General features: G+C 40.1%; 1 protein-coding gene across 5 annotated transcripts; it reads left to right on the top strand.

Annotated features, from left to right (window-relative positions):
- The first annotated feature begins 4030 nt into the window (after positions 1-4030).
- On the top strand, positions 4031-25138 carry LOC104601781 (ubiquitin receptor RAD23c-like). Of its 5 annotated transcripts, none has more exons than XM_010265253.3 (12): positions 4031-4245; positions 9352-9513; positions 10822-10875; positions 12485-12549; positions 12659-12730; positions 13220-13397; positions 14828-14980; positions 15059-15124; positions 22966-23013; positions 23102-23211; positions 23297-23366; positions 24942-25138. In XM_010265253.3, the coding sequence occupies exons 1-12, from the start codon at positions 4180-4182 to the stop codon at positions 25056-25058; spliced, it is 1161 nt and encodes a 386-aa protein (XP_010263555.1). In that variant the 5' UTR covers positions 4031-4179; the 3' UTR covers positions 25059-25138. The 5 variants fall into 5 exon arrangements, with proteins under 5 accessions (XP_010263555.1, XP_088756876.1, XP_010263550.1 ...); XM_088900750.1 differs by lacking the exon at positions 24942-25138 and adding an exon at positions 24282-24718 and having other exon boundaries at positions 4033-4245; XM_010265248.3 differs by having other exon boundaries at positions 4036-4245; positions 13217-13397.
- Positions 25139-25172: the final 34 nt, after the last annotated feature.

Here is a 25172-nt window from a genome sequence, read left to right as displayed (position 1 = left end):
GGTTACCCGAATTGGCCTCTCTGCCGGAGGCTGTCGCTGCATCGGTTCGGCAGGCCTGCTGCTAGTTTCGGGGGCGTCCTTTTCGTGCTCGTCTGGCCGATCCGCTTTATTGCTATTATTGTTGTGCTGTACAAAGTTTCTTTAGTATCCGCGACGGCTGAGCCCCTCTATTTCGTCTCAGAGGTTATTGCACTGCTCGGTACTGTGACCATGGTCCCTATGGAAACTACAATACAAATTCTTGTTTCTTTCGTTCGGATTTCCCATTAGGCGAGGTGGCCATTTCACGTACGGGGCGTCCTTAATTGTCATTAAGATCTCGGTCCGCCTCATGTTCAGTGGTGTGTAATCCGTCCGAACTGGCAGGGGAGCTCGGAACGACTGGTTCGGTTTTGGGCCCCGGGCCGGGTTTTTTCGGTCAGCTGAGTTAGAGGGCTCGCCATCCCTCTTTCTTTTCTCGTTTCCGCCCTCGGTTCGCTGGCTGATTTCCTCCTCCGTCCTCATGAACTTGTCCGCGAGCTTGAGGAACTCGGCCACAGTCGCGGGCTGGTTGGCTACCATGTGCCATTTGAACTCCTTGTGCGTCACCCCTCTTTTTGTTGCGGTGAACTGCACCGCGGGGTCTAACCGCGGTATCTGTAAGCATGTTTCATTGAATCGTTTGATGTAGCCCCGTATGGGTTCTCCTTCCCTTTGGACTACCCCGAAGATGCTTTCCTCTGCTCTGGGGCACCGTTTGCTGGTGACAAAGTGTGCAGTGAAGACCTGCACGAACTGAGCCCAACACTTTATCGACCCGGGGGCCAGGTTCCTGTACCAAGTGCGGGCTACCCCCTTGAGGGTGGTGGTGAAAGCCACGCACATGCATGATTCGCTGGCTCTGGCGAGGTGCATTTGGGACTGGAAAGCGTCAACGTGGTCGTTGGGGTCGAAGGACCCGTCATACTTGTCTAGAGGCGGGAGCTTGAAATCTCTGGGCAGGGGGACTGCCAGGAGTTCTGACGCGAGGGGGGAAGGAACTGAGAGAATCGGGGCAACTCCTACCTTGTCCGAGCTCGTCTCGCCTTTGCCTTTGAGCTCTGACAGGACGCGGGTGGTGGTTCGTCGACCTCGACGGCGCCTTCGCTGCTGAGTGGGCCTTGTATTGGCGTTGCTGGCCTCCGTGTTGCCGAGCTCGATGGGCCCGGAGTGTTGGTAGTCCGCTGCTGCCAGTGCGCCGAATCGGTTTTCCATGAGTGGGAACTCCGGTTTGGAGCCCCGAGGTGCCGATCTCGCGGGCGAGGTTCCCGACCCGCCTGCGAGCTGCGAGGCGGGGATGAATTTTCTCTCTCTCCGGCCTGGGGACGAGGCCTGGCTGTTTGGGGGGATCTGGGGCCTGGAGGCCTTTCCTTGGTGGAGCCGTCCATCCTGCGGAGAGGCCTTGACCGGCTTCGGAGCAGGGTGGCAAGGTGAAAGTAATGGTTGGTTCGATGGCAGTTGGGGGAACTGCTGTTGATAGTGATACTGGGAGAGGTTGTGCAACACTTGGTGCTGGTGAAGCTGGTGTTGCTGGAATTGTTGCATCTGGGCTTGCATTGCTCGCATGCACTGCATTAGGTCGTCCAACCGATTTTGGCTAGCTGCTAGGGGGACGGCGGTTGGTTCAGTGAGGGTAGTTTCGATGGGGAGAGGAAAGGGGATGTTTGTGGCAGGTAGGTTTGCAGGCGCCACTGCTTTCGGCGTATTCAGATTGGGGATTCCGTCCATCGAGAGGGGGATGGTGAACTGCCCAACACACACCACGGGAACTTGAGGCTGTTCCCCGGTGGTGTTTGTCTCTGTGCCGCGTCCGGCGTTGCTGGAGGAGGCCATGAGTATTGAGTTTTTCAAAGAAGAATAAAGGGGTATGAAAGTTTTGGAGGGAGGCCTTTTGAAGCGTTCCCACAGACGGCACCAATTGATGATGCACAATCCGGCCGATCTTAGCTGTCAGCGATCTTGCCTCTGAATCGGGTGGCAGGGACCTGAAACGGAGGGAGAAGAGAAGCTCCGGGGAGAACCCGGCGTAAGGGCTCTGAAGCTCAAGTTAGAGTCTTTCAAAGGCAAGATAGACCAGATAGCGCAAAAGTTAGCATACCTCGTTCCTGGGGGGTAGGAGCCTTTTATAACCACCTCGCGCACTCACTTCCAGGCTTCCGTCAGGTCGGGCACGATTACTTCTGAACTCCTGCCAGTTCGGATGTCATTTCCTCTGGCCGGACAGAACCGCCACTGCTCCTTTTGTCGGAGCCGTCTCTACGGATAGTAACGACGGTTGCAGGTGGCGGTAGCAGGAGGCCGTTTGAAGTGCGGCTGTCAGGCGTCAGATCCCAAATTAGTCAGGTGCGTCGCCCTTGGATACGGACGTCCTTGGTGTTAGGTACGTTTGGTTAGCCTGGTGTTTCGGAAGCGAAGTGTTGGAGTGGCGAGCGAGATGTCTTGAGTTCGGTTTGGGGAGTGTTCCGAGCTGCCATGGGCCAGCTCGGGTCACAGCTTTGTGAGGCTTGGGGCCCAGTATAGTTCGTGCTCCTTGCAGGGAGCTCGGGTTCTTAGTAGGGAGCTCGCTCTTAAGGGAGCTCGGACTCCCAGTAGGGAGCTCGGGTTCTTATTAGGGAGCTCAGACCCTTAATAGGGAGCTCGCTCTTAATGGGGAGCTCGGACTCCCAGTAGGGAGCTCGAACTCCTAGTAGAGCGGTCTGGAGTTCGGGCTCGGTAGTGAGCTTGGACTTGCTTTCGATGCTCGCTTCGGGCGCTCTACTGTTCCGAGTTGTTTGCTTTTGCCACGTGTCGGGTGATTGCGAGGTCGGGCCAAATTCCCCTTCATCAAGAAGCACCACCGAAGCAGATATAAACATTTACTTCATGATTCTCCGTTGGCAGATGACATTGTGCACCAACTGGGTTTGTTACAGTAGGTGCACCCCAAAACCTCCATAGGTTGAACTCCAGTTTGGTCCTTATAGTTAGTGGATATAATCAAGTTTTTCAGCCAAGAGCACACTAAATCACCGCAAGCAGTATCATTCACAACTTTGGTAAATGGTAAAAGCACAAGATAAGAACAAATGCTCCACCACCTATTCTTGGTGAACACCAATTTCCAAAGAAACAGATGCACACGGGGATGGGGATAGTTTAAAAAATTTCACCCAAAAGGCCTGTTCCCGCACCTCTACAAAACCTTGCATCACTAACATTGTACAGTGAATTGCATGTCCACCTCATTCCTTCATCCCCCTGCATGCTTGCGTAGTTAAAAACGCCTACCTGAATATCATTTTCATTCCACTCTCGAGAATGTCATTTCTTAGAGAATTAGCAACTGTAAATTCATTCATGTAGTTGAGGAGAGGAATCCATGGATCCCCCATACTCTCTATACCATCCCCAATAAATCGGCAACACCCTTTTTGTAAAACGGATATTATTATTATTCTTATTATTTTCTTTCAAGCAAAGAATTATTATTTACTAATTCTCTTCAAACTTCTAAAGTTCTACTTTTCTTTACTTGATTTTTTTAAAGAGTAAAATTGATTTAATGCATGAATTTTCAAAATAATTAAAAACAAAGGTAGAATATGAGAGCCCGAGGGCCCCCACAAGCACAACAATACCACATGCCTTGAATGTGACAGGGCTAAACTGATAATTTCATATATTGATTTTATGATTTATCTTACACATATTATGTGGATTTTGGTCTAACGTTAATATGTCATCATATGTTTCGTACGAATCATACGGTGCTGAGTGATACACATGAACGCATATCCCCCCACATATGGGACCATCTACATTCTCTTCCTAATTCCTATGATTATCGGTTTCATTAGTATCCTTCACATTACTCTCTGAGGAATCCGTTGGTTCTACTAGATTCCAATTTAATGTCGCAAATCATCTCACACATATGAGAATAGTTATTGGATCAACTCCCTAATTTTTTTTTATCCAAAAAACAAATAATAATAATTTAAAATAAATATAAATAAAGGACACAGAAGCTTGCTTGCTTGGGCTTCGGTTTTCTTTCTTGCTTTACTTTTTTGGCAGAGCAGTATCTATCTATCTAGAACGTTTTATTTTTTTTCTTCTCTTCTTCTGTCGAGCGGATCGGGAGAGCGAAGCGAAATTGTACAGACCAAGATCCCATAGAAGATGAAGATTTTCGTGAAGACCTTGAAGGGAACTCACTTCGAGATCCAAGTGAACCCTGAAGACACCGTACTCTCTCTCTCTCTCTCCAGTCTCCCCTCTGTTTCTTTTTGATATATTGTCTACACAATATTCTCTTTTGACGCTCTGAACAGCACTCACCACTCACCAGTTGATTAACACTTCTTTTTCTTCGGGCTTTAGTATGATAATCTCGTGTTACGAGTGAAGATGGCTTAGGGTTTTTCAAATTTTCCCTGTTTTCTCCCAACCCCTACTCGTTTTTGTATTGTTTGATGCATTGAATTCCGTGTAATTGGAATGCCATGGGACTAATTATAGGGAAAAGATTGAAAATTATGGTCCAATTTGTTTAAAGTGGATTAATAATTCATTTTCGTGTGGGTTTATAGTGTGAACTTTTAGTTCTGATGGATGCTTTGGTATTGGGGACATGTTTTTCCTCGTACTGCATCGGAATTTTGGATGCAGACATGCTATTGAGCAATTGACTTTAACCCATAACTTGGTTGACATCCTGCATCCCAATCATGGCCTCGTGGTTTCGAGTTTACCATCCCGGCTAGAAAACTATAAACGGGAATAAAATAAAAACTTACTACTTTGCTTGGTACACTTGCCAGTTGCACGTATTTCGATGTTAACTATGTTAATTGTCACGTAAAATGGCCATTATCCTGTGCCAGTTCTGGCTATCTGGGGTTAGAGTCATCGGTGAGGGTGAATTGGATACAAACCTAGCCTCTCATATCTTATAGCACGAAGTGGGGCCTCTGAGACACGCTGGTGTAATTGTCAAATGTGTTTAACAATTATAGGCTTGGGCAAAAGAGTTGGATTGGTTTCTCGGTCAGTGATCAGGGCCAATGCCAATGTTTTTATAAAGTTTAATTGTATTAATAAGGTGTTCAAGTGTAGTATTTTCCCATATAGATTTTAGTTAAGTTTTGATTAAGATGGTAGACTAGGTTTAAATTTAGTGAAGTGCCAAAAGTTAGGGACTATTGTTAAGTTAATTGGATTAAATTGGGATGTGGGGTTTCCGGATGTATTAGGAATAGCATCCCAGGATGCCTTTCACATTAAGAATAAAAACTTTGCTGAACCACTGTTGCATGGAATATTGTAAAATCTAAATTGATGAAGCAGCTGCGTCATGCTTTCCTTTAGTTAAATAGTAGGTTCTTTTCTCACACGAGTCCCCAAATCCAAGGGTTCTTCCACCTGAGGGCTCTATTAAATAAAATTTTGGTTGCTGCTGCATTGGTAACCCTGGGAGGTCAGCGATGGGGGAGCAGTTAGAGATCATAATGGATAAATAGTTTCAGTGTGTACTGGGACTATGGGAGAGTGGAACTCATATTAGGAAGAACTCCTACCTCCTCTCCTAGGGCTGCAATTATGTTCCTCTTGCAACCCAAAAGAGTGGAAATGGAAGGGGACTTCACATGCAGGGTGGATGAGTAGATCCATCGATATTTAGACATATACTCTAAGGGAGGCTAAATTTCTAGCTAACAGTCTGAACATCTTATTTATATGCATTAAACGATCTGCTAATAGCCCAGTAGATCAACTTGCTAGAGAAGGGGTAAATTGGATGGACCTCTTTTCAGGGCCTACAATTCAAGGTAAGTCAAGGGGGTCCAGATGTATGGTGAGCAGTGATTTAAAAGGTGTGCCTAGGTGCTCAGTTCAAAGTCTGTGCCTTGCCTAGGGCAAGGCCCTTTCCCTTTAAAAAGGTGTGTACGCCTAGTGTTCCTTGGTAAGTGCCTGGTGTGCCTTGAGCTTCAGTTCAAACATGTACCTCAGTTGAATTTTGTGCTTTTTTGCTCTTTTTTGAAGCATGGTTGCTAGGCCGGGAGCCCCAGACCCCCAACCAAGTCCCTTGAGGCAAGCCTAAACCAGCTCTCATAACCCCCATTTTTGCTAATGTTGTTCATTCATTCTTCTTAATACAAGACACTTCTAAAAGATAAGGAAATATAATCAACCATTTTTTTTTTATGTATGGATTAAAAATTGAAGACCCTATCATGGACTTGTTTGGGCTTGTCTTAAGGGGCTTGGTACAAAGGTGGCTTGCAGAATTAGGAGTGCAAGATGTTTAACATTACAATAGCCATTTGAAGTAATACAATTAGGAAAGGAATAAAGAGATTGAAAGTTTCACATGCTTGAACTGTTTAGTGCTTGAATATGTTTTATATATTATGTTTATGCATTTTAATTTGAGCTTAGGCTTTTTAAAACATTTAGCTTAAAATTAAAGTTTACATTTTTTTCATAGTTAAAGGCTTAAAGCTACATTTCTTTTTGTATATATTTGAGGGATTTTTGCCTTCTTTACCATTAATACAATACATTTCTTACCACTTATCAAAAAAAAGCTTTGCATTTTTTAATTAATACTATTTTTAATATTGTTTATTTATTTTTTTTTGCATTTTTTGAAACTTTTTAAAATTTTACACCTTGCTTCAAAAAGGCATGTGCCTCGCCTTGCACCTTGTGCTTTGGTGCAAAAAGCCCTTTGCACTTTTTTGCGTCTTGTGCTTTTAAAACACTGATGATGGGTGAGTGAAGCAGCTGGTTTAGTGTGCTTTTACCATGTAAAAGCTACTTTAATATTCTCATTTTCTATGACTAAATAAGATTCTCAGATCTGTTAGCAATCAAAAAAGCCCCTGCATCTATGTTTATGGAACTGACCTAATAGTGCAAGTTGTATTTCCAAATTTGGTGCTTGTATCCGATGCAACACTGGAGTCAGTTATCTCAATTAAGGGGTTTAAATGGAATATGTGGAGTGAAGGGTTTGTGTCCTCTGCCTTGTGCCTTCAATCTATTTGTGATTTTAATGCCAGAATTTTACTTTTCCTATTATTAGTTTCTTTATCCAAATACATTGCCAATATTTTCGAAGCGTTTTTTTTTCTTTTTTTTTTTTTTACTGATAGGAAAAGATTTGAGATCTGAAAAGTGAAATATGATGTCCAAACTGAGGAACTTCAAGACTTTAACTGAAAAGTGAAATATGGCATTCCAACACCATAAATTTTTATCTTAAAACTGCTTCTATGGATACCAATAAAAGAACTGATTTTTTGGATAATGCAAAAAACTAGTTAAGGGCTAACTGGGAAGATAAAGGATTCATCAGTGACTTGGTAGTATGTCTACTGCCAAAATCTGATGATTTACTTGCAAACTACCCATAAGCAATTGGTAGTTAGAAAATTGCTTATTTTCTTGTTTCCTGCTCAGAACTTTCAGGCTTGAATTGTTTTTCTAGCTTGGCCCATATAAGCAATTGTTCATTTTGGCAATGATGCATCAAAGTCCCAGGTCTGCTCCAAAATAAGATCTCCTTTGTGATTGATGCCATTCTCCATCCTTGATGCTTTCTGGTGATGTGAAAAATAGTACTCTAGGTTCTCTCACTCTCTTGTGCAATTATTTCTACCAAATGGCAGTTTTAACTTAAATATGTAGGTTCATCATGGAACTATTTGTTGCTGATAAAAAAAAATCATGGACATGGAACTATTTGTTGCTGATAAAAAAAAATCATGGACATGGAACTATTTGTTGGAGATCATCTGATTTTCTCAAGGTCTGCATTTATGAGAATATGCATGTGATAAAATTTTAGGTCTTTTTTCTTGATCAGCAATGGTAGTCTGATATTTTGTCAAAAGTGGAAAGTGTGTAAAACTCCAATGTCTCAAAGTTTTGAATCAAGAGACCAATACAACAACACTAGAAGCTAATCCCCAGGCAAGCATCTCCCCCACCAAAAGAAAGTGTCTCCCTTGATACCTCTTGGCCCTTCCCTTGCTAGAACGTCGGAAATGCTGTTTGTTACGTTTGGAATCCATTGAGTAGTTTGGCTTACGGAAACAACTTTGCTTCTTTAACAAAGAATCCAAGGGAGCAAGAGGCCCTTATACATGTAGATAACCATGAAATCACCACTTGGCAGAGTTCTTCACCGTGCTCAGATTGCTAACTTTAGACCTTGTAGAAGTGCTTTGGCCCTTAGGGAACTTAATACTTGGCAATCTTCTATAGAAGGTTTGTTTTGGCAATATGGATTTAACGTGTTTCTTGCATGCAAAATTGCAACTTTAAGAACTCTTTTCTTTACTATTTAAGTTAGGAATTTCTGTCCATTGAAATTTTGTAAAAGCAAACATAAAACTTTGGATTACACGTCACCCTCTAATTGGGCCCAAATTTTATATGTGGGCATATTTAGATTAGCTTCAATATGAAAGGCTTCGATCAGTAATAAAGCCATTAATTTGCCCACGTCAAAAATCAGGTGACCCATCTACAAGTAGGGCATTTTTACTATTGGATTCAAGCATCCAAAACTCCGTAAGGGCATTTTTTGATATTTACCCCATTTTGTTAAAGTTAACAGCAAAATCATTTAATAAGGGATGATTAAGGATTAGGATAAAACTGAGGGGAGGTTTTAGTGTATATAAGAAACCTTAGTGCTGGTTTAAGGATTCCCCCCTTTTTGTGTTTGCAGTGTAGAAGTAAAATAAAACCTGAAGTAAGTTTAGCAAACCTGTAGCAAAAGTAAACCAGAGCTTGTGTTCTTCTCATTTGAACTTTAATGCATTTGTACTAGTGCAAATGAAATTGCACTACAAACAAACATAGCCTTAGAAATTCTTGTTTCTATTGCTTGCATTTCCATTTGGGGCAATAAATGTATTTGTTCATATCATGAAACCTCTCTCTTTTATCAAACCTATAGCAAAAGTAAACCAGAGCTTGCGTTCTTCTCATTTGAACTTTAATGCATTTGCACTAGTGCAAATGAAATTGCACTGCAGACGAACATAGCTTTGGAAATTCTTGTTTCTATTTGTTTGCATTTCCATTTGGGGTAATAAATGTATTTATTCATATCATGAAACCTCTCTCTGTCCCCCTCTCTCTTTTAGCTAGCTGAGAGTTTATGGAAGGATGCATTGTGGGGGCTTGTTATTTTTCTGGATATTCAATACTTCATGCAGTATTCCTTTTTCCCATTAGAATTCTAATTTTGTATTCTTTTAGGGTTTACTTTTAGTTGTCTTATTTTTGTATATTTCTAATTTGTACATGGTTTTCTATTTTCTAAACACACTGCAGGTGGCTGATGTGAAGAAGAACATAGAAACAGTTCAGGGCCCAGATGTTTACCCTGCTGGACAACAAATGCTTATCCATCAGGGGAAAGTTCTTAAAGATGCCACAACTTTGGATGAAAACAAAGTGTCTGAAAATAGCTTTCTTGTCATTATGTTGACCAAGGTGAGATTTTTTTTCTCTCTATATGTATCTATTTAAGTGCTTTCATAATCTGTTAAATATAGTTCTTTTAGAGTAAGAATAAAGAATATTCCTTTCAGAATGGTTGTCTTTCTGAATTCTTAGATGCTTTTTTTTTTTTTGAAAAAAGGTAAAGTAAATTTATTAATTGAATTTTTAGATGCTTTGCTAAGGTAAATCTCTAGAACCAGGGCATATTTTTTAGTTCTTTTTTTTGCGGTTGGGAATATTTTTGTAAATCAGGGTTTGGGGGTATAGATCTGTTGGGGCATTTCTGTTTAAATCCCTGTGTACAGCTCCTTGTTGTACATGTTTTTTTTTGTTTATTTATGAACATTATACTTTACCTGTTTCAAGAAAAAAAAACTCTAGAACCAGGGCAGGTATAATTAAGCAAGCAGTTATTAGAACAGAGAGTGTTGATGGCATAAGACAAAGGGGGAAACAAGTCCTTTTGCATATTAGCAATCACTAAACCCAAGATACCAAAAATTGACTTCAGTTACCTTTTATGCTAACATGTAACCCTAACTGAGAGGGCAGCATACAGTAGTGCACATTGTTACTCCTGTGGTTGTCACCACTATGGATCTATGAAATTGTGTTGGCTGTTAATATCCAATATTATATGCAACATTCAAAATATCGATACAATACACCCCGTGTTAGGCGTATTGTATTGTATCGGCAAGGCTCCAATACACCTATTTAAAGGTGTTTTCAGGAACCTATTTATTTTGTTTATTAAATAATATAAAAATATTTATAAAAATGAAAATTTGAAAATAAAACTTAAAAAAGTGCATTGTATAAAGCACCGATACACCTACGCTAATACACAGAGGTGTATTGATACTTTCAACCATGGTTCTATGTGATCACAAATGAATTGGCTTGACCTTTAATCCTTTAGTGAAACTACCATGCAGTGAAGGTTTAATATTTATTTTTGACATATGACAAGCTGTTGAACTGTGGTTTTGGAAGTGAATACACCAATGTTGAGAAAATGAAGAAAATACTGTAAAAACCTGGAATTAGACCAAGGAAGTTGGTTGAAGAAAAAAAGATAAAAAGACAAGTAGATTGCTTTATTAAATGAAGAAACTTGATTAGTTGTTTTGATTTCTTTTCTTTTTACATGGATGTTGATTTTTTACTTCCTGTTTTCCCTATATGATTGTTACTATTTTGAAGATAAATAATCCCTATCAAAGCTGTCACATTGAAGTATATTTTCATATCAATGTTATTCTAAGATGATTTTTTTTTCATGCTGAAATATGTTAGAATAAGGGCTCATCTGGTGGAACTTCAACTGCATCAGCGGCTCCTACAAGTCAGGTAAGCTCTAAAGACAACAAGCAAAATTATCCTGCTTGTTTTCTTTTTCTTCCATTCATTTCTTTTGCATCTTCTTGTTATTTTTTAATTCTCTTCATTTTTTCCTCACATTATCATTGTTGCCAGTTGGGTCTTTTTTTTTTTGCTACCGTTGGGAAGAAATAAGGTTCAAATGGCTATTGGTAGCAAAAATAAATTCCTTGAACCAGATATTACTACCGTGTTTTCAGTTCAAATTCTAATGGTTTTGACTAAAAATACCTATATGCTAGCAGTCAACTAATGCTACATTTGATAACATTTAAAAAGGTTTCTATGAGTGCCACCTTCTATTTAAAGAATCTAATAGCAGGGAACAAATAGTTGAGGTACAAAACAACAAGCTGAACATGACAAAATGAAATATACAAAGCAAACTCTCAGGACTGCTGACAAGCACCTGGATTGGTGCCTGCAAAACATGGTTTGATGCTTTAATATCTTGATTGCTCTACTAGAAGCAAGTCAGCTCAAGGCATTAGCTGATTTCAGAATCTGCCTGAGTGATATGTTCAACAAGCCAATGCTTTTAACTCTCTAATTGAGAATCTCTGTGGCCAAGGACCTTCTATAACCGAAGACCACAAATCCAATATCAGCTGACATCCTTAATTTTATAGCCTTTTAAACGTCTTTCTTAAAACAATATCAAATGCCACCTGATATTGGAGATTGTTCCTTGTTCCTTCCAAGTGGGGTTGCTGAAGTAGATCATAACATAATACATTTGAACTTAGCTTGTGCATATGATTGTAGCATGTTGTGTTGATGTTCGAAAATACAGAAACATGAGGGGAGTTTTAGGGCCTTTAGATGTATGGCGTTAAGCCTGAGGCATGAGGTTTAAACCTCATGAGTTGAGTTGGGATCTGCTGCTCATTGGCTGTTTATCACTTGCTACATGACCAATCACGAGTGAACACACCGGTGTTCCATATGCGAGCATGTGGGCCCCATGGGTATGAGTGTCATGAGTTGCAAATCTTTTAATAAAAATATTAAAACTAAAATGAGGGAAAATATGGTAATATGCACAAAAGGAATGCCTTTTTATATAGGATGGGCATATAAATATAAAAGATCATAATATTTAAGGATCATTAGAACATGATGAGTTTTATCCATACCACATTTGATTGCATAGAAAGTAGGAATAAGTAAAGGAAAATAAGAAAGAAAATCATTTCAAATTATTTGGTTTCCCACGGAAAGTTAGAGGAAACCCTTGTTTAATTTCTCTTTTAAAATGTAGAAAATAGAGGTCTAGAATTTTCTTTTATGAATGTACTTTGGAACATATACTCACTTGTTTTCTGTTTTGGGATACTGGTATTATTTGGCCTGTTATTTCTTTTCCTGCTTCATGTTTTTTTTTTTTGATAATTTTCCTGCTTCATGTTATTGAAGCTTCAATTAATCATTTAATCAACAGAAATTTTAGTTACTGAGCTTCAGCATGTTATATTTGGTACTGTGGAAAGAGGGACGATTGTTGCCACATAGTTAATTATAATCTTATTTGTATTGTGCTTCTTTTGAATTCACCTAATAGAATGAATTTTATATGTAGACCCCACAAACAAGTGCCGCAGCTCCTACAACAACCCCTCAACCTCCTGTAGCAACCTCAGCTCCGTGAGTTTTCATGATCTACCTTTTACATTTGAACAATGTTATTTCCTTTCTTTGATCTGGTGTATATATTAGATGCAATTTACATTCTATTGTCAACTTCATTGCACAGGCTGCCATCAGCTCCTGCACCTGCACCTGCACCCACCCCTGTTGCTGCAGCCCTTTCTGCCACTACTGTCTCGTGAGCTCTCTCTCTCTCTCTCTCTCTCTCACACACACACATAGGGATGTAAATTTTTTATGCATATATTATATATATTCTTACACAATATGTATATTATATATTATATTTTTATTTATACATTATATATTAAATCTGGGATTGGATGAAAAACCTTGCATGGGCCCAGAAATTTCCAGGTTGGGCAATGCAGGCCTTGTTAGATATGATCATCCCTAAACAGATATGTGCACAAACAGATGTACATGTGGGCACCAATGCATAAACAAGCTATGGGTTTGATGGCTCTTTTATGGGACAACTGGCTGTATTACTTGAGGCATCAATTGTATGGTTGATACATCCAAGGAAGTTAGGTTCCCCATGTGTGGGAATAGGCAGGCTCCAAGGGATCCTTTATATTTTTACTATATATTCTTTTGATGTAACTTTTTTTGTACTCTATGCAATGACTAGTTCTTCTCAAACACACCCATCTGTTGAAAGCAGCACAGAGACAGATGCCTATGGCCAAGCTGCATCAAATCTTGTTGCAGGAAATAACTTTGAGGAAGCCATTAAGCAAATACTAGACATGGGTGGCGGGAGTTGGGACAGAGATACTGTTGTTCGTGCTTTACGTGCTGCTTATAACAACCCAGAGAGGGCTGTTGAATATTTGTATTCTGTAAGTCTGCTCTTCTCTATTTGATTCCCATTAACTTCAATTTGGATGGAAGTTACCTTCAGCTCAGGTGGATGGTGATGTTTTCTCTTTCATGTTTGTGTTTGCCGGAGAATGTAAAGGTCATTGTGCATGCTGTGTAGCATGTCCATTGGGTATGTGTGCTGCTTGTTATTTTCCTTGTCTGTTATGTATTTTCCTTCTCAAGGAATTTCCTTCTAGAGATACATTGTCCAGCAAGTTGAGGTTTTTGAAGGTGCTTGGCATTGGGTTAGTGAAAAATGCTTGTTGTCTTATGGGTAGCCCTGTACTTCCTTTCTATTCATTCTTATGGGTGGTAGGGACCTCTTCTATAAAATGAATACAATCTATTGTTGATTAAAAACAAAAAGAAAACTAGATGTTTTTGGGTTTCTGCAACTTTGAGTTATATTAAAGGATATCTCTGACAGTGTTTTTCTACTAATCCTAGTTTGCTTCTCCTAAAGTTTTCTTGCTTTCTTTTTCCTTCTACTTACTACCTCCTAATATTTTCTAATTAACCTTCCAAGCAGCTCCCTGAAATGGTTAGGGCTGTAAATGGATCTAATTGAATTGGATATAGTAGACCCAAATTTGATTTGTTTATATTTGAATTTGAATCAAATTCAGATTGCAATTGGTTATTGATATCAACAAACTAAACTAAAAAGATCAAAATATTATATATTACATTATTAATAAAATGAACTAAACATGTCTTTGATATTGTATTTCATGAATGAATTGAATTCAAAAAAGCCTTCTATGAAACTTCAACATATGACAATTTAGGTGAGACACAACATTTGAACCAACTTTACTAATCATATTTAAATCAAATCGAAACAGATTTTATTGGTTTGGGATATAATTCGGATCACCCTTAAATGGGATTGAAATTGAAGAAATTGATATCCTTTGAAGCCCTAAAAATAGTATATACGTATTCACTCGTAATATCATTGGCTTTGATTTTTTTAATACCATTCCTGCTTGCAGTTTATTCCACATCTTATTTATTTCTATTTGTGGAAATTTCCCCTTTCTTTTTTTGGAGGAAGGAGGGAGGTTGGATGGGTGTTTGTGTATGATTTGGACATGAACATATGGTGAGGGGAATAGGATGGTGGGACTTTCTCCATCTTTATAATCATGTGAATAATGCATATCCTAATCATCTCAGTAGCAAGATGAGACTTATTATTAAGGCACTATTGGATCTATGTTAATACTTTGATAGAGTTGGTTTTTACTGCTTTTGGGTGAGGGCCTTCATCCTTCTTACCACCCCCGCCTTCACCCTCAACATGAAAAAGTATTATGTATATCATTTTGCAATTGTTACTGGAATTGCTGTTTCCATTGAATGATTATTTTGCTTTTTTTTTTTTTTAATTTACTGCATATACCAGGGCATCCCAGAGCAGGCAGATGTTCCCCTCGCGGTTCGCCCTGCTGCAAGTGGTCAAGATGTGAACTCAGCCCAGGCTCCGGCTCCGCAACCAGCACAACCAACTGTTCCCTCCACTGGACCCAATGCAAATCCTTTGGATCTTTTTCCACAGGTAGATACTGTAAATCTTTGGTTCTACTTTCATGAAAAATTGCTGGCTGATGTTGAACATTATTGTTCTGCTAAACAGGGCCTTCCAAGTATGGGTTCTGCTGCTGGTGCAGGGACATTGGATTTTCTTCGCAACAGTCCACAGGTCCTTTCTCCCTCTTCTCTGAGAAATAGTCCACATGTACCTATATGCTACTTTTTCTCCTGGTTACTGAAAGCCACCTATGGCGTCTAATGGGAATGGGTATGAAATCCATATGAATTTGTCTCAACTGTTGTCAGATTCTTATTATTGTTAACACCTTAGTAAGTGCAATAGTGCCCCCCCCCCCTTCGTGTCTCTTTTCCCCTCTTTCACATGTCAGAGTTGGGGTATTAGTCAAATGGATATGCACCCTTGGTTATATTTCCATGAGCTAAGCATTGGCAAGATGAAAGTAATCCACTTTCCCCTCGTCAATGATTCCTTCTGTTAACAGGTGTAATATATGTACTGTTCACAGACTTAGTACCCACAGGGGTATTTTTGTAATTTGGTAGACATATTGTTATGTACAGCCAGGATAGTATAAATGCAAAGCTTCACTCGACTGAAGCTAAGTTTTTGAGGCCTTAACTCTGTAGCCTCTTCTTCTTCTTCTTCTTCTTCTTCCTTCTTCCCTTTTTCTTCTCCTTCTCCTTCTGCTCAACATGGTATCAGAGCAGGACTGTCTAGGCCTGGAAAACAACCAGCTGAGGTCTCTCTCCACTGCTGCGTAGAAGCTATAGTCCTGATGCTCGAAGACAAGGAGAGGAAGCATTTTCTAGTGCTGTGGATTGTCTCCACTGTCGAGTTGGGTTCTGCTACATGAAAGTTGACTGTTCAACTTCCTGGCGCAGAAAAAAGGGGTTCTGCTACTGACTGTTCAACTTCCAGCCTTGGGTGCTGGTAGCTGGTGTTGCTCGGCTAAGAAGTCTATGGAAATCCATCCCAGATGTTCGAAGGAAGGTTCTGTCCTGAAGAGAAGTTCGAATCCATGACTGTTCTACCTATTCACAGTTCGGGTGACATAGGGACTGGAACTTTTTTTTCTTATTTATGGCTCTCTTCTTGCATGACTGTTAATGTCCCAAAATCTGTGTAGGGACTGTTCCCCTTTCTCCGAGTGTATGTTGCTCTATTCAACTCTCCAAGGGACTGTGGTTGAACCCTAGACCCTAAGTGACTGTTCGGCTGTCCTGGAAAGTGGATATCAGCCGACTAGGTGTGGTGCGCCACCACTTGTATTGCTGTTTCTACTGAGTTTTTTTTCTCTCTTGGTTGAGAAACTGTATTGAAGTTGCAAAACTGTAGATCATTTAGACCTGGTTACACTGCAAGAGCAGTTCGTATATTATTCTGTGGACTCCTACACAGTGTAGGTCATACATCCCAGTACTGCAACTGCAGTGTTTGTGTTTGGTTCTCTGTGAAACTGAAAATCAGCAAGTGCCTAGTTGTGGACTGTAACAACTCTGTAAGGCAGTGTACCTGTGTTTTTTGAGTACTTCTAAACCTATAATCATGAATAAGGAAAGATTGTGGTGCACTAATTGTCAGAGGCCCCGACACACCAAAGATACTTGTTGGGATCTCCATGGGAAACCAAAGTGGGTTCAGGATTTACCTAAGAAGCAAGGCTCAGATGTAATTAGAAGATCCGGACAACAAGGTACCAAGAAACACCACATGGCAAATATGGTTTCTCGGAAGAATCAGCCCTCCACTTCTACTGTGCCTCAAACACCACATAGTCAACACAGCTACTCTGGATCAGACCCAAGGGAGGATATTGTAAACTCCACCACCTCTTTTGCATCCATATCAGGTAATTCTGCCACTGCTTTCCATGCTGCCTCACACAACCTTGACTCTCCATGGATCATCGATTCTGGAGCGTCAAAACACATGACTGGTATGTCCTCTTACTTTCAAACTTATCACTCTCTTTCCGGAAGAGATAAAGTGAGACTAGCTGATGGATCATACACTTCCATAGCTGGTCAAGGAACTCTCTCTCTTCCCCTCGGCCTTACTCTTTCTAATGTTCTTCATGTTCCAAAATTCCCTATGAATTTGTTCTCAGTCAGTAGTGTTACAAATTCCTTAAACTGTTCTGTGACTTTTTTCCCTATCTATTGTGTGATTCAGGATCTGGCCTCGGGGAGGACGATTGGTAGGGGATGTATGGTTGATGGACTCTACATGCTGGAGAATACGGTTGGCTTTCATGTTACAGAGTCTATGAGTTAGTTCAAAAAGAGTAAAATGTATTTGTGGCATTGTCGTCTGGGTCATTTGTCTTTTGAAACTTTGAAATTGGTTTTCTCAGAACTGTGTCAGTTACGCAAGCATTGTAGAACTCAATTCCCTCAAAGAAATAGTAAATCTGAGTTTCCTTTTCACATTGTGCATTCTGATGTGTGGGGCCCTGTTACTTTACCTTCTGAGAGTGGCTACAAGTACTTCATTACCTTCATTGACGATTATTCCAGATACACTTGGGTATATCCAATGCGAACCCGCGAGGAAGTACCAAAAATTATCCAAGATTTTCAGCGGATGGTCTTCACCCAATTTCAGATCGAGATTCAAATATTCCAGTCAGACAATGTAAAAGAGTTTTTTCATAGTGATCTCACGAAGTTCTTTGCTTCACATGGCTCTCTTCATCGGAGCTCTTGTGCCCGTACGCCACAACAAAATGGTGTGGCTGAACGGAAGAACCAACACCTCCTTTAAGTGGCACGGGGTTTACTACTCTACATGAATGTTCCCAAACGATTTTGGCTTGAGGCTGTCCTTTGTTCTACATACCTCATTAACCGAATGCCCTCTCGTTGGTTAGAGTACAAAGCCCCACATCAGCTTCTCTTTCCCAAGGCCCCTCATCTTTCTATCCTTCCTCGTGTTTTTGGTTGTCGGTGCTTTGTCCAAAACCTATCTCCCACCCGGGGGAAATTGGACTCGTGCTATCCCGTGTATATTTCTTGGCTACTCATTCTCTCAGAAAGGGTATCGTTGCTTTGATCCTGTTTCTCGGAGATTCTATGTCTCCATGGATGTTACCTTCTTTGAAGATGAGCCCTTCTTTCCTGTTTCTCCTCAGGGGGAGTGTAGGCATGAGGAGAAACTGGTTCAGCTTCCTCCTCTTCCTGATCCTTCTCCTTCTCCCCCTTCTCTTCCTGATCCTCCACCTTTCCGTGTTTTTTCTCGTCGTCATAAAGGCCAACCAAGTTCAAGAGCTGTGGAGAATCCAGAAGCTATACCTCAAGTGCCATCAAACTCCTTGGGGGAAGATCATACTCTCTCAGGTAACTTGACTCCCAATGATAGTCCTGACCTCCCTGTTGCTAATGATCTTGACCTTCCTATTGCTCACAAGAAAGGTGTTAGGTTGTGCACCACAAAACACCCAATTTCCAACTTTGTCTCCTATGAGAACATCTCACCTTCATTTCGTGCCTTCCTTACCTCCATTGACAGTATCCCTATTCCCAAGAATGTGGCAGAAGCTCTCTCAGTACCAGAATGGACAAATGCCATGAAGGAAGAATTTGATGCTCTTCATAAGAATGGCACGTGGGAACTTGTTGATCTCCCTAAGGGTAAGGTTCCAGTTGGATGTAAATGGGTGTTCACTGTTAAGCATGGGGCTGATGGAACTGTGTAGAGGTATAAAGCTCGTTTAGTGGCAAAGGGTTTTACTCAAGTATATGGAGTTGATTATGCAGAAACCTTTGCCCCTGTTGCCAAAATGAACTCTATTAGAGTACTTTTCTCTCTTGCTGCCAATCTGAATTGGGATCTACATCAGCTCGACATCAAGAATGCCTTCTTGAATGGTGACCTTGAAGAGGAAGTTTATATGGCTCAACTCCCCGGTTTTTTTGCTCAAGGAAGTGAACATAAAGTATGCAAGTTAAAGAAGTCTTTATATGGGTTGAAGCAATCACCAAGAGCTTGGTTTAGCAGATTTCATACTGTAGTTCAGCAGAGGGGATACAAGCAATGTCAGTCAGATCACACACTGTTTGTAAAAGGGGTAGAAGGTAAAATGGCTTCCCTAATAGTATATGTGGATGACATAATTGTTACTGGTGACTGGGAGGATGAAATTCAAAGTTTGAAGGGCTTCCTTGCCACTCAGTTCGAAGTGAAAGATCTAGGACCTGCCAAATACTTCCTTGGAATTGAGGTTGCCCGATCAAAAAAGGGTATCTTCATCTCCCAAAGGAAATATGTCCTAGACTTGCTTAAGGACACTGGAAAGATTGGGGTTAAACTAGCCGACTCTCCCATTGACTCCAACCATAAGTTAAGTGACAGCCAAGGTGAACCTCTTAAGGATGTGAAGCAATTTCAGAGGCTTGTAGGAAGATTGTTGTACCTCTTTATGACTCGTCCAGACATAGCATATGCTGTTGGTGTCCTCAGCCAGTTCATGCATACACCTAGGTCCACCCATCTTGAAGCAGCAGAGAGAGTACTTCGGTATCTTAAGAAGTTCCCGGGTGCTGGTTTATTATTCCAGAAACATGGACACTTGAGGGTTGAAATTTACACAAATGCGGATTGGGCTGGATCCCAAAGTGATAGAAGGTCTTCTAGTGGTTACTGCACCTTTGTAGGAGGGAACCTTGTTACTTGGAGGAGTAAGAAGCAAACCGTGGTAGCTAGATCCAGTGCTGAAGCCGAGTACCGTGCAATGGCACACGGAGTAGCCGAAGGTATGTGGATAAAGAATCTATTGGGAGAGTTGGGTTTTCCAGTTGGTAAACCCATGACTCTACTCCGTGACAACAAGGCAGCTATCAGTATTGCTGCCAACCCGGTACTACATGATAGAACAAAGCACATTAAAGTTGACAAGCATTTTATCAGAGAGAAAATCATCACAGGCGAAGTATGCACTCCATACATCAGCTCTGAAGACCAACTAGCAGACTTATTTACAAAAGGGCTAAACCATTCCAGACATCAAGGTCTCTGTGACAAGTTGGGCATGATTGATATCTATGCCCCAACTTGAGGGGGAGTGTTAACAGGTGTAATATATGTACTGTTCACTGACTTAGTACCCGCAGGGGTATTTTTGTAATTCTGTAGACATATTGTTATGTACGGCCAGAATAGTATAAATGCAAAGCTTCACTCGACTGAAGCTAAGTTTTTGAGGCCTTAACTCTGTAGCCTCTTCTTCTTCTTCTTCTTCTTCTTCTTCTTCTTCCTTCTTCTTCCCTTCTTCTCCTCCTTCTGCTCAACAGCGTCTAATGGGAATGGGTATGAAATCCATATGAATTTGTCTCAACTGTTGTCAGTTTCTTATTATTGTTAACACCTTAGTAAGTGCAGTCCCCCCCCCCCCCCCCCCCGTGTCAAATATGCACCCTTGGTTATATTTCCATGAGCTAAGCATTGGCAAGATGAAAGTAATCCACTTTCCCCTTGTTAATGATTGCTTCTTGCCAATAAGAGAATGATCTGTCACATGCCAAACAGAGAATCTATTGTTCCATTTTTTTTGGTGAGTATAAGTACTTTTATGGACAAGTTTATGGGTTTGATTACCAAATGAGAATGACTAATCATCTTTCACATGTACCATTAACATGGTCAATCCATAACAATAGATGGCTAAATATCCAGAGCGGCAAATGTTTACTAGCTCCTTTCACGTCAGTTTTATCTCCCTCCTGTAGTGGACCCCTTTCTGGTTAACACTCGTTGAATTTTCAAATTTGTTATTAGAAAAAAGACAATGCTTTTTGTTTCTTTTTTTCTTTTTTGGGATGTTGGCAGCAGGCTGTTGGGATGAAACATACCACATGTAGAGGGTGACATGGACCTGTCTTGGGTTACAATGTAATCTGCTGTTCCTTTCATCTTCTAGTTATCTTTGGTACAAGCTGTCAGCTTTAGGAAAAACTGGGAAAATTTTGAGGGCTAGCATTTATGAATTGCAACACATTATGAAATATGGGAATGCAATGGATAAGGATATTATTCATGCTGTTTATCAGAGGATCTCCTTTCAGATTATCTGGATTTGTCATGTTAACATCCTTCTTGATGATTGATTATTACCGTAATTGCTGTCACTGAAAGAACAGAAGACATTTGGCCACAGAATATTAAAAAAAGATGATTACATATAATAATGAGTTGTGAAAATAAAGTGCTTCACTGGTTTCCCAAGTCCTATGTGTGGGATAGATGAGTGAGATTACACTTTATTTTTTTCAGGTGGAGAGATATTTTAATGAAGTGGTGCTAATAAAGGTGGTCTTGCAGAATGAGAGGCTTTCCTTCATCAATGTTTGATAGAATGGTTAGGAGTGTTCAAATTTGGTTACTGAACCGAAAACCAAACCAAACAAGTCAATTCAGTTCGGTTTGGTTCGGGAAAATTTCTCAACCAAACCAAACCAAACCGAAAACTGAAAAATATATAATATACACATTATATCTTAATTATAAATATTAATCATAGTTTTCAAGGCACCAAGGTGAGGCTAGGTGACAGGGGGGCACCTTGTCGCCTTGTCACCTAGGTGTCGCCTTGACAACTATGATACTAATATTATGTGTTAATATATACTATATATTATACTTATAAATATTAATATTTATATTTTATATAACTGGATGACCCCTTTGCCCTTTAAAACTGAACCAAACTGATCAAATGAACACCCCTAGGATGGTTCAAGGGTGTGAGCCTGGAGCTGGTGGAGATCAGAATTAGTTGCGTGTGGGTTGGCATTGTCAAGGAATTGAGATTTTGTGCTGAGGAGATTGTGATTTTGTCTTCCTTGAGAAGTGGGTCTTCCAAAGGCATTAGGGGAACGGGAAGAGGTAAGCGGCAGGCAGTTTAGTCATCCTATTTGGTAGGCGTTTTTTGTGGTCTCTAGGAAGAGTTTGTTTCTCCATTGTGACCTGGGTGACCAGGGTTCAAATCTTGGAAACAGCTTCTCTATATGTACAGGGGTAAAGCTGCGTACACTATCCCCCCCCGACCCTGCATTGATGGCAGCCTCGTCTACTGGGCTGTCCTCTAGGGAGATTTGTTGTCTTTGGAAAGATGCAACTTGTAAGTTGATGTTTGGAGGTTCGGCTCTTATATTTCCAGAGGGTTTGTTTGTTTATGGTGGGGATTAAATGCTTGGAATGTGTTTTTGGTCAACATGTTTGGGTTTTCCTGTTTTTGCTCGGACTACAATGCCTTTCATTAAAAATGGTTGAAGAGTCTGTTGAGGGGTGGGACTGATATTGGGGATTTAGACCTCTCTTTAATAAAATATTCTTTGTTATCAATAAAAACAATAATAGATGAATCCTTTTACCATCTCTGTATGCATTGCACGATTACTTGGAGAATCTGGTCTCACTTCCTTAATGCTGTTGGTGTTAGCTGGGTAATGCTGAGAACAGTAAAGGATCTGCTTAAGTGCTGATACCTGCCGGGCTTATCAAAAAAAGGAAAATACATTTGGAGTGCCATTCCAGCTGCAGTTATCACTTTATCAGAACTATATGGTCTGAGAGAAATGACAGAATTTTTAGAAAAGAGAAGAAAGAACCGGAGGTGCTGATTCAGTGTATTGTAGTCAAACTTGCCTCTTGGCTTTCTACCATCCCTGTGTTTTGTAATCAGAACTTGTTTGTGATCAGATCCTTAGGGGGTGAACTGATCCTTGGTCTCCCCCCCGCTTTCTTGTATGGTTATCTTCGTCATGAATAAAATTTTCATTACCTTTTTTCAAAAAAAAAAAAATAAACATGATAGATGAGTGTTTTCTAATGGGTAACCACAGAGATTTATTTTGGAACCTTTAACATGATAAACTGTAAGTCTTACAATTAGACTTGTCTGTATATCCAAGTAAAATAGTTGAGAATATTTAGAGATTTGGTCCTCTCTTTCTAACAATTTAATATTGCATATTACATTTTATTTGTTGCAGTTCCAAGCTTTGCGAGGTATGGTGCAGGCAAATCCCCAGATCTTGCAGGTCTTGTTTTATTTCTAATGGACTTTTATAACCTTTATTTTGTTTATTTTCTATGAATACCTCTGACATTTTTATTGTTGGCATGCAGCCTATGCTTCAAGAACTAGGGAAGCAAAATCCACACCTAATGAGACTTATTCAAGAGCATCAGGCTGACTTCCTACGCTTGATCAATGAACCTGTTGAAGGTGGAGAGGGGTGAGATATGCTTCGAATATTGCTTCATTTAATGAATTTATAGTTTGACATATGTTGTGCTAAAATGCTGTCCAATGTACACCAGGAACCTATTTGGACAGATGGCCCCAGCAACAGTCCAAGTCACTCCTGAGGAGCGTGAAGCCATTGAACGTGTAAGTTTATTGATCCTTTATCAGGATTCTATTTATGGCATTCTTCTGCCAACTTATGCTAATTCATGGAAATTCCTAGCAACCTTGTTTAGCCTTAATATTTTGTTCTTACATGTTAATATCTTATTTTTAAGTACATATGTTAGCTCATACAACTAAAAGAAAATGACTCATTGAAGCTGCATTTTTTGCTACCTATGTTACTCAGATTTGGCAAGGAAACAAGCTAGTCAGATATGGAATTTATGGCAAAACTTAAAATACCTGACATGATACGACACTGTTGTAACTGTTATCTGTGTATTGTAGGTAGCTATGGTTGCTCTACGTTCATAAATTTTAACCAGCTAATTTAGTTAGGCAACCTTAATACCCACTGTAGAATACTGGTGATCATTTAGACTTGTCAAAAGAAATATTGGCTTTCATTTAGATCATTTCAATTATGTGTATTTATCTTTTTATTAGATAGCTGTGGATGATGGGTTCAGTGGTTTGGACATGGGAATCCGGATTTTGTCCTCACACCATTGTCACAATGTTTGCAGCCATGCATTGGGAACATGTTTACATGAATGAAAATATACAAATTAAGGAAATTTTCCCAATGTATGGCTGCAAGTGTTGTGAGGACCAATTTCATGAGGACGAAATCTGATCTCGGACATGTAGGGTGATTCCAGATCTGGTCCTGACAGCCATTGCAGCTTACATTGGGAATATCTCACCATGAAGGACAAGGGAGATATTCCCAATGCGTGGCTGCAGTGGCTGTTGGGACCCTGTGTTGGGACTAAATCCGAACTCATGTTGGAGAATGCTGAGTTAAACCTGGATTTACTATTAGTGGAGTGAACTTAACTTTGAACCTAGAAATACTTTATGCATTACCTTAAAAGTTTTTTCTTTTTTCAGTAAAATTCCAGGTTCATTTAATGGTTTTGGTGGGTTGTCAGCAAAGATACCAACTTTATGCTTGTCTAAACCTGGAGTTTATCCCAGATAGGATCATCTTCTTTCTTCGTGATACTATTTTTTGCAATCAATGGGGCGGGGGGGCGCACACTCTTCAGCCTTGGTGGACAATGGGGATTGAGGCAGCTGGTTGGTATCTTGATAGTATGCCATTCTCAACCAAGACTGGATACCCTGTCACCAGAAACAGAACAGGAAAGAGTGTGTGTGTGTGTGTGCTTACATAGTTACATATGTACGTGTACTATGAATTATGTATATGTAAATTATTTTAGTACCAACAATTTTCCCACTCATTATTGAAACGAAAATATCTATGTTTATTTTATGACATAAAATTAATTATTAAAATGTTACAGAGAATTAATTATTTAAAACTAGGGTAAATTACTTAAACCTTATTATATTTGACAACCACTTTAACCTTCCTTGAACTTTGACCTCTCCAAAATCCTCCCTCCACATTTTGGATAAATTATACAAACTGACCCCTTTTTTTGGTAGATATATATCTTTCCTACTTGAAGCTTCGGAAGATCAAAAAATATTGTCTGAAAAGTATATTGTGGTTATGTTCGTTCATATTTGTGTCTCTGTCAGCTTGAGGCAATGGGCTTTGATCGTGCACTTGTGCTGGAGGTTTTCTTTGCCTGCAACAAGAATGAGGAGCTGGCGGCCAACTATCTGTTGGATCATATTCATGAGTTTGAGGACTGAGGCTAGACTAGATGAATGTCTTTTCATTATTTTCCCTTAACCTTTTTATTTTCCTTTTTTTTTTCTTCCTACTCGTAGTACAAATCTGTAATGTGGAGGATTTGGTAGGTTTTC

This window comes from Nelumbo nucifera, chromosome 3, assembly GCF_055504915.1.
Source record: "Nelumbo nucifera cultivar China Antique chromosome 3, China Antique-T2T, whole genome shotgun sequence".
In the NCBI taxonomy this organism is placed as follows: Eukaryota; Viridiplantae; Streptophyta; class Magnoliopsida; order Proteales; family Nelumbonaceae; genus Nelumbo; species Nelumbo nucifera.
Note: the sequence above shows the minus strand (reverse complement) of the source record. Positions and strands in the feature narration are given on the sequence as shown.

Excerpts from the sequence above, each read along its gene's own strand:
- LOC104601781 (XM_010265248.3), top strand. The coding sequence starts at position 4,180 with ATGAAGATTTTCGTGAAGACCTTGAAGGGAACTCACTTCGAGATCCAA. Across the intron at positions 12,731-13,216 it reads CTTTCTGCCACTACTGTCTC|CAGCACAGAGACAGATGCCT; the intron begins GTGAGCTCTCTC and ends ATCTGTTGAAAG. Across the intron at positions 23,367-24,941 it reads AGCGTGAAGCCATTGAACGT|CTTGAGGCAATGGGCTTTGA; the intron begins GTAAGTTTATTG and ends TGTCTCTGTCAG.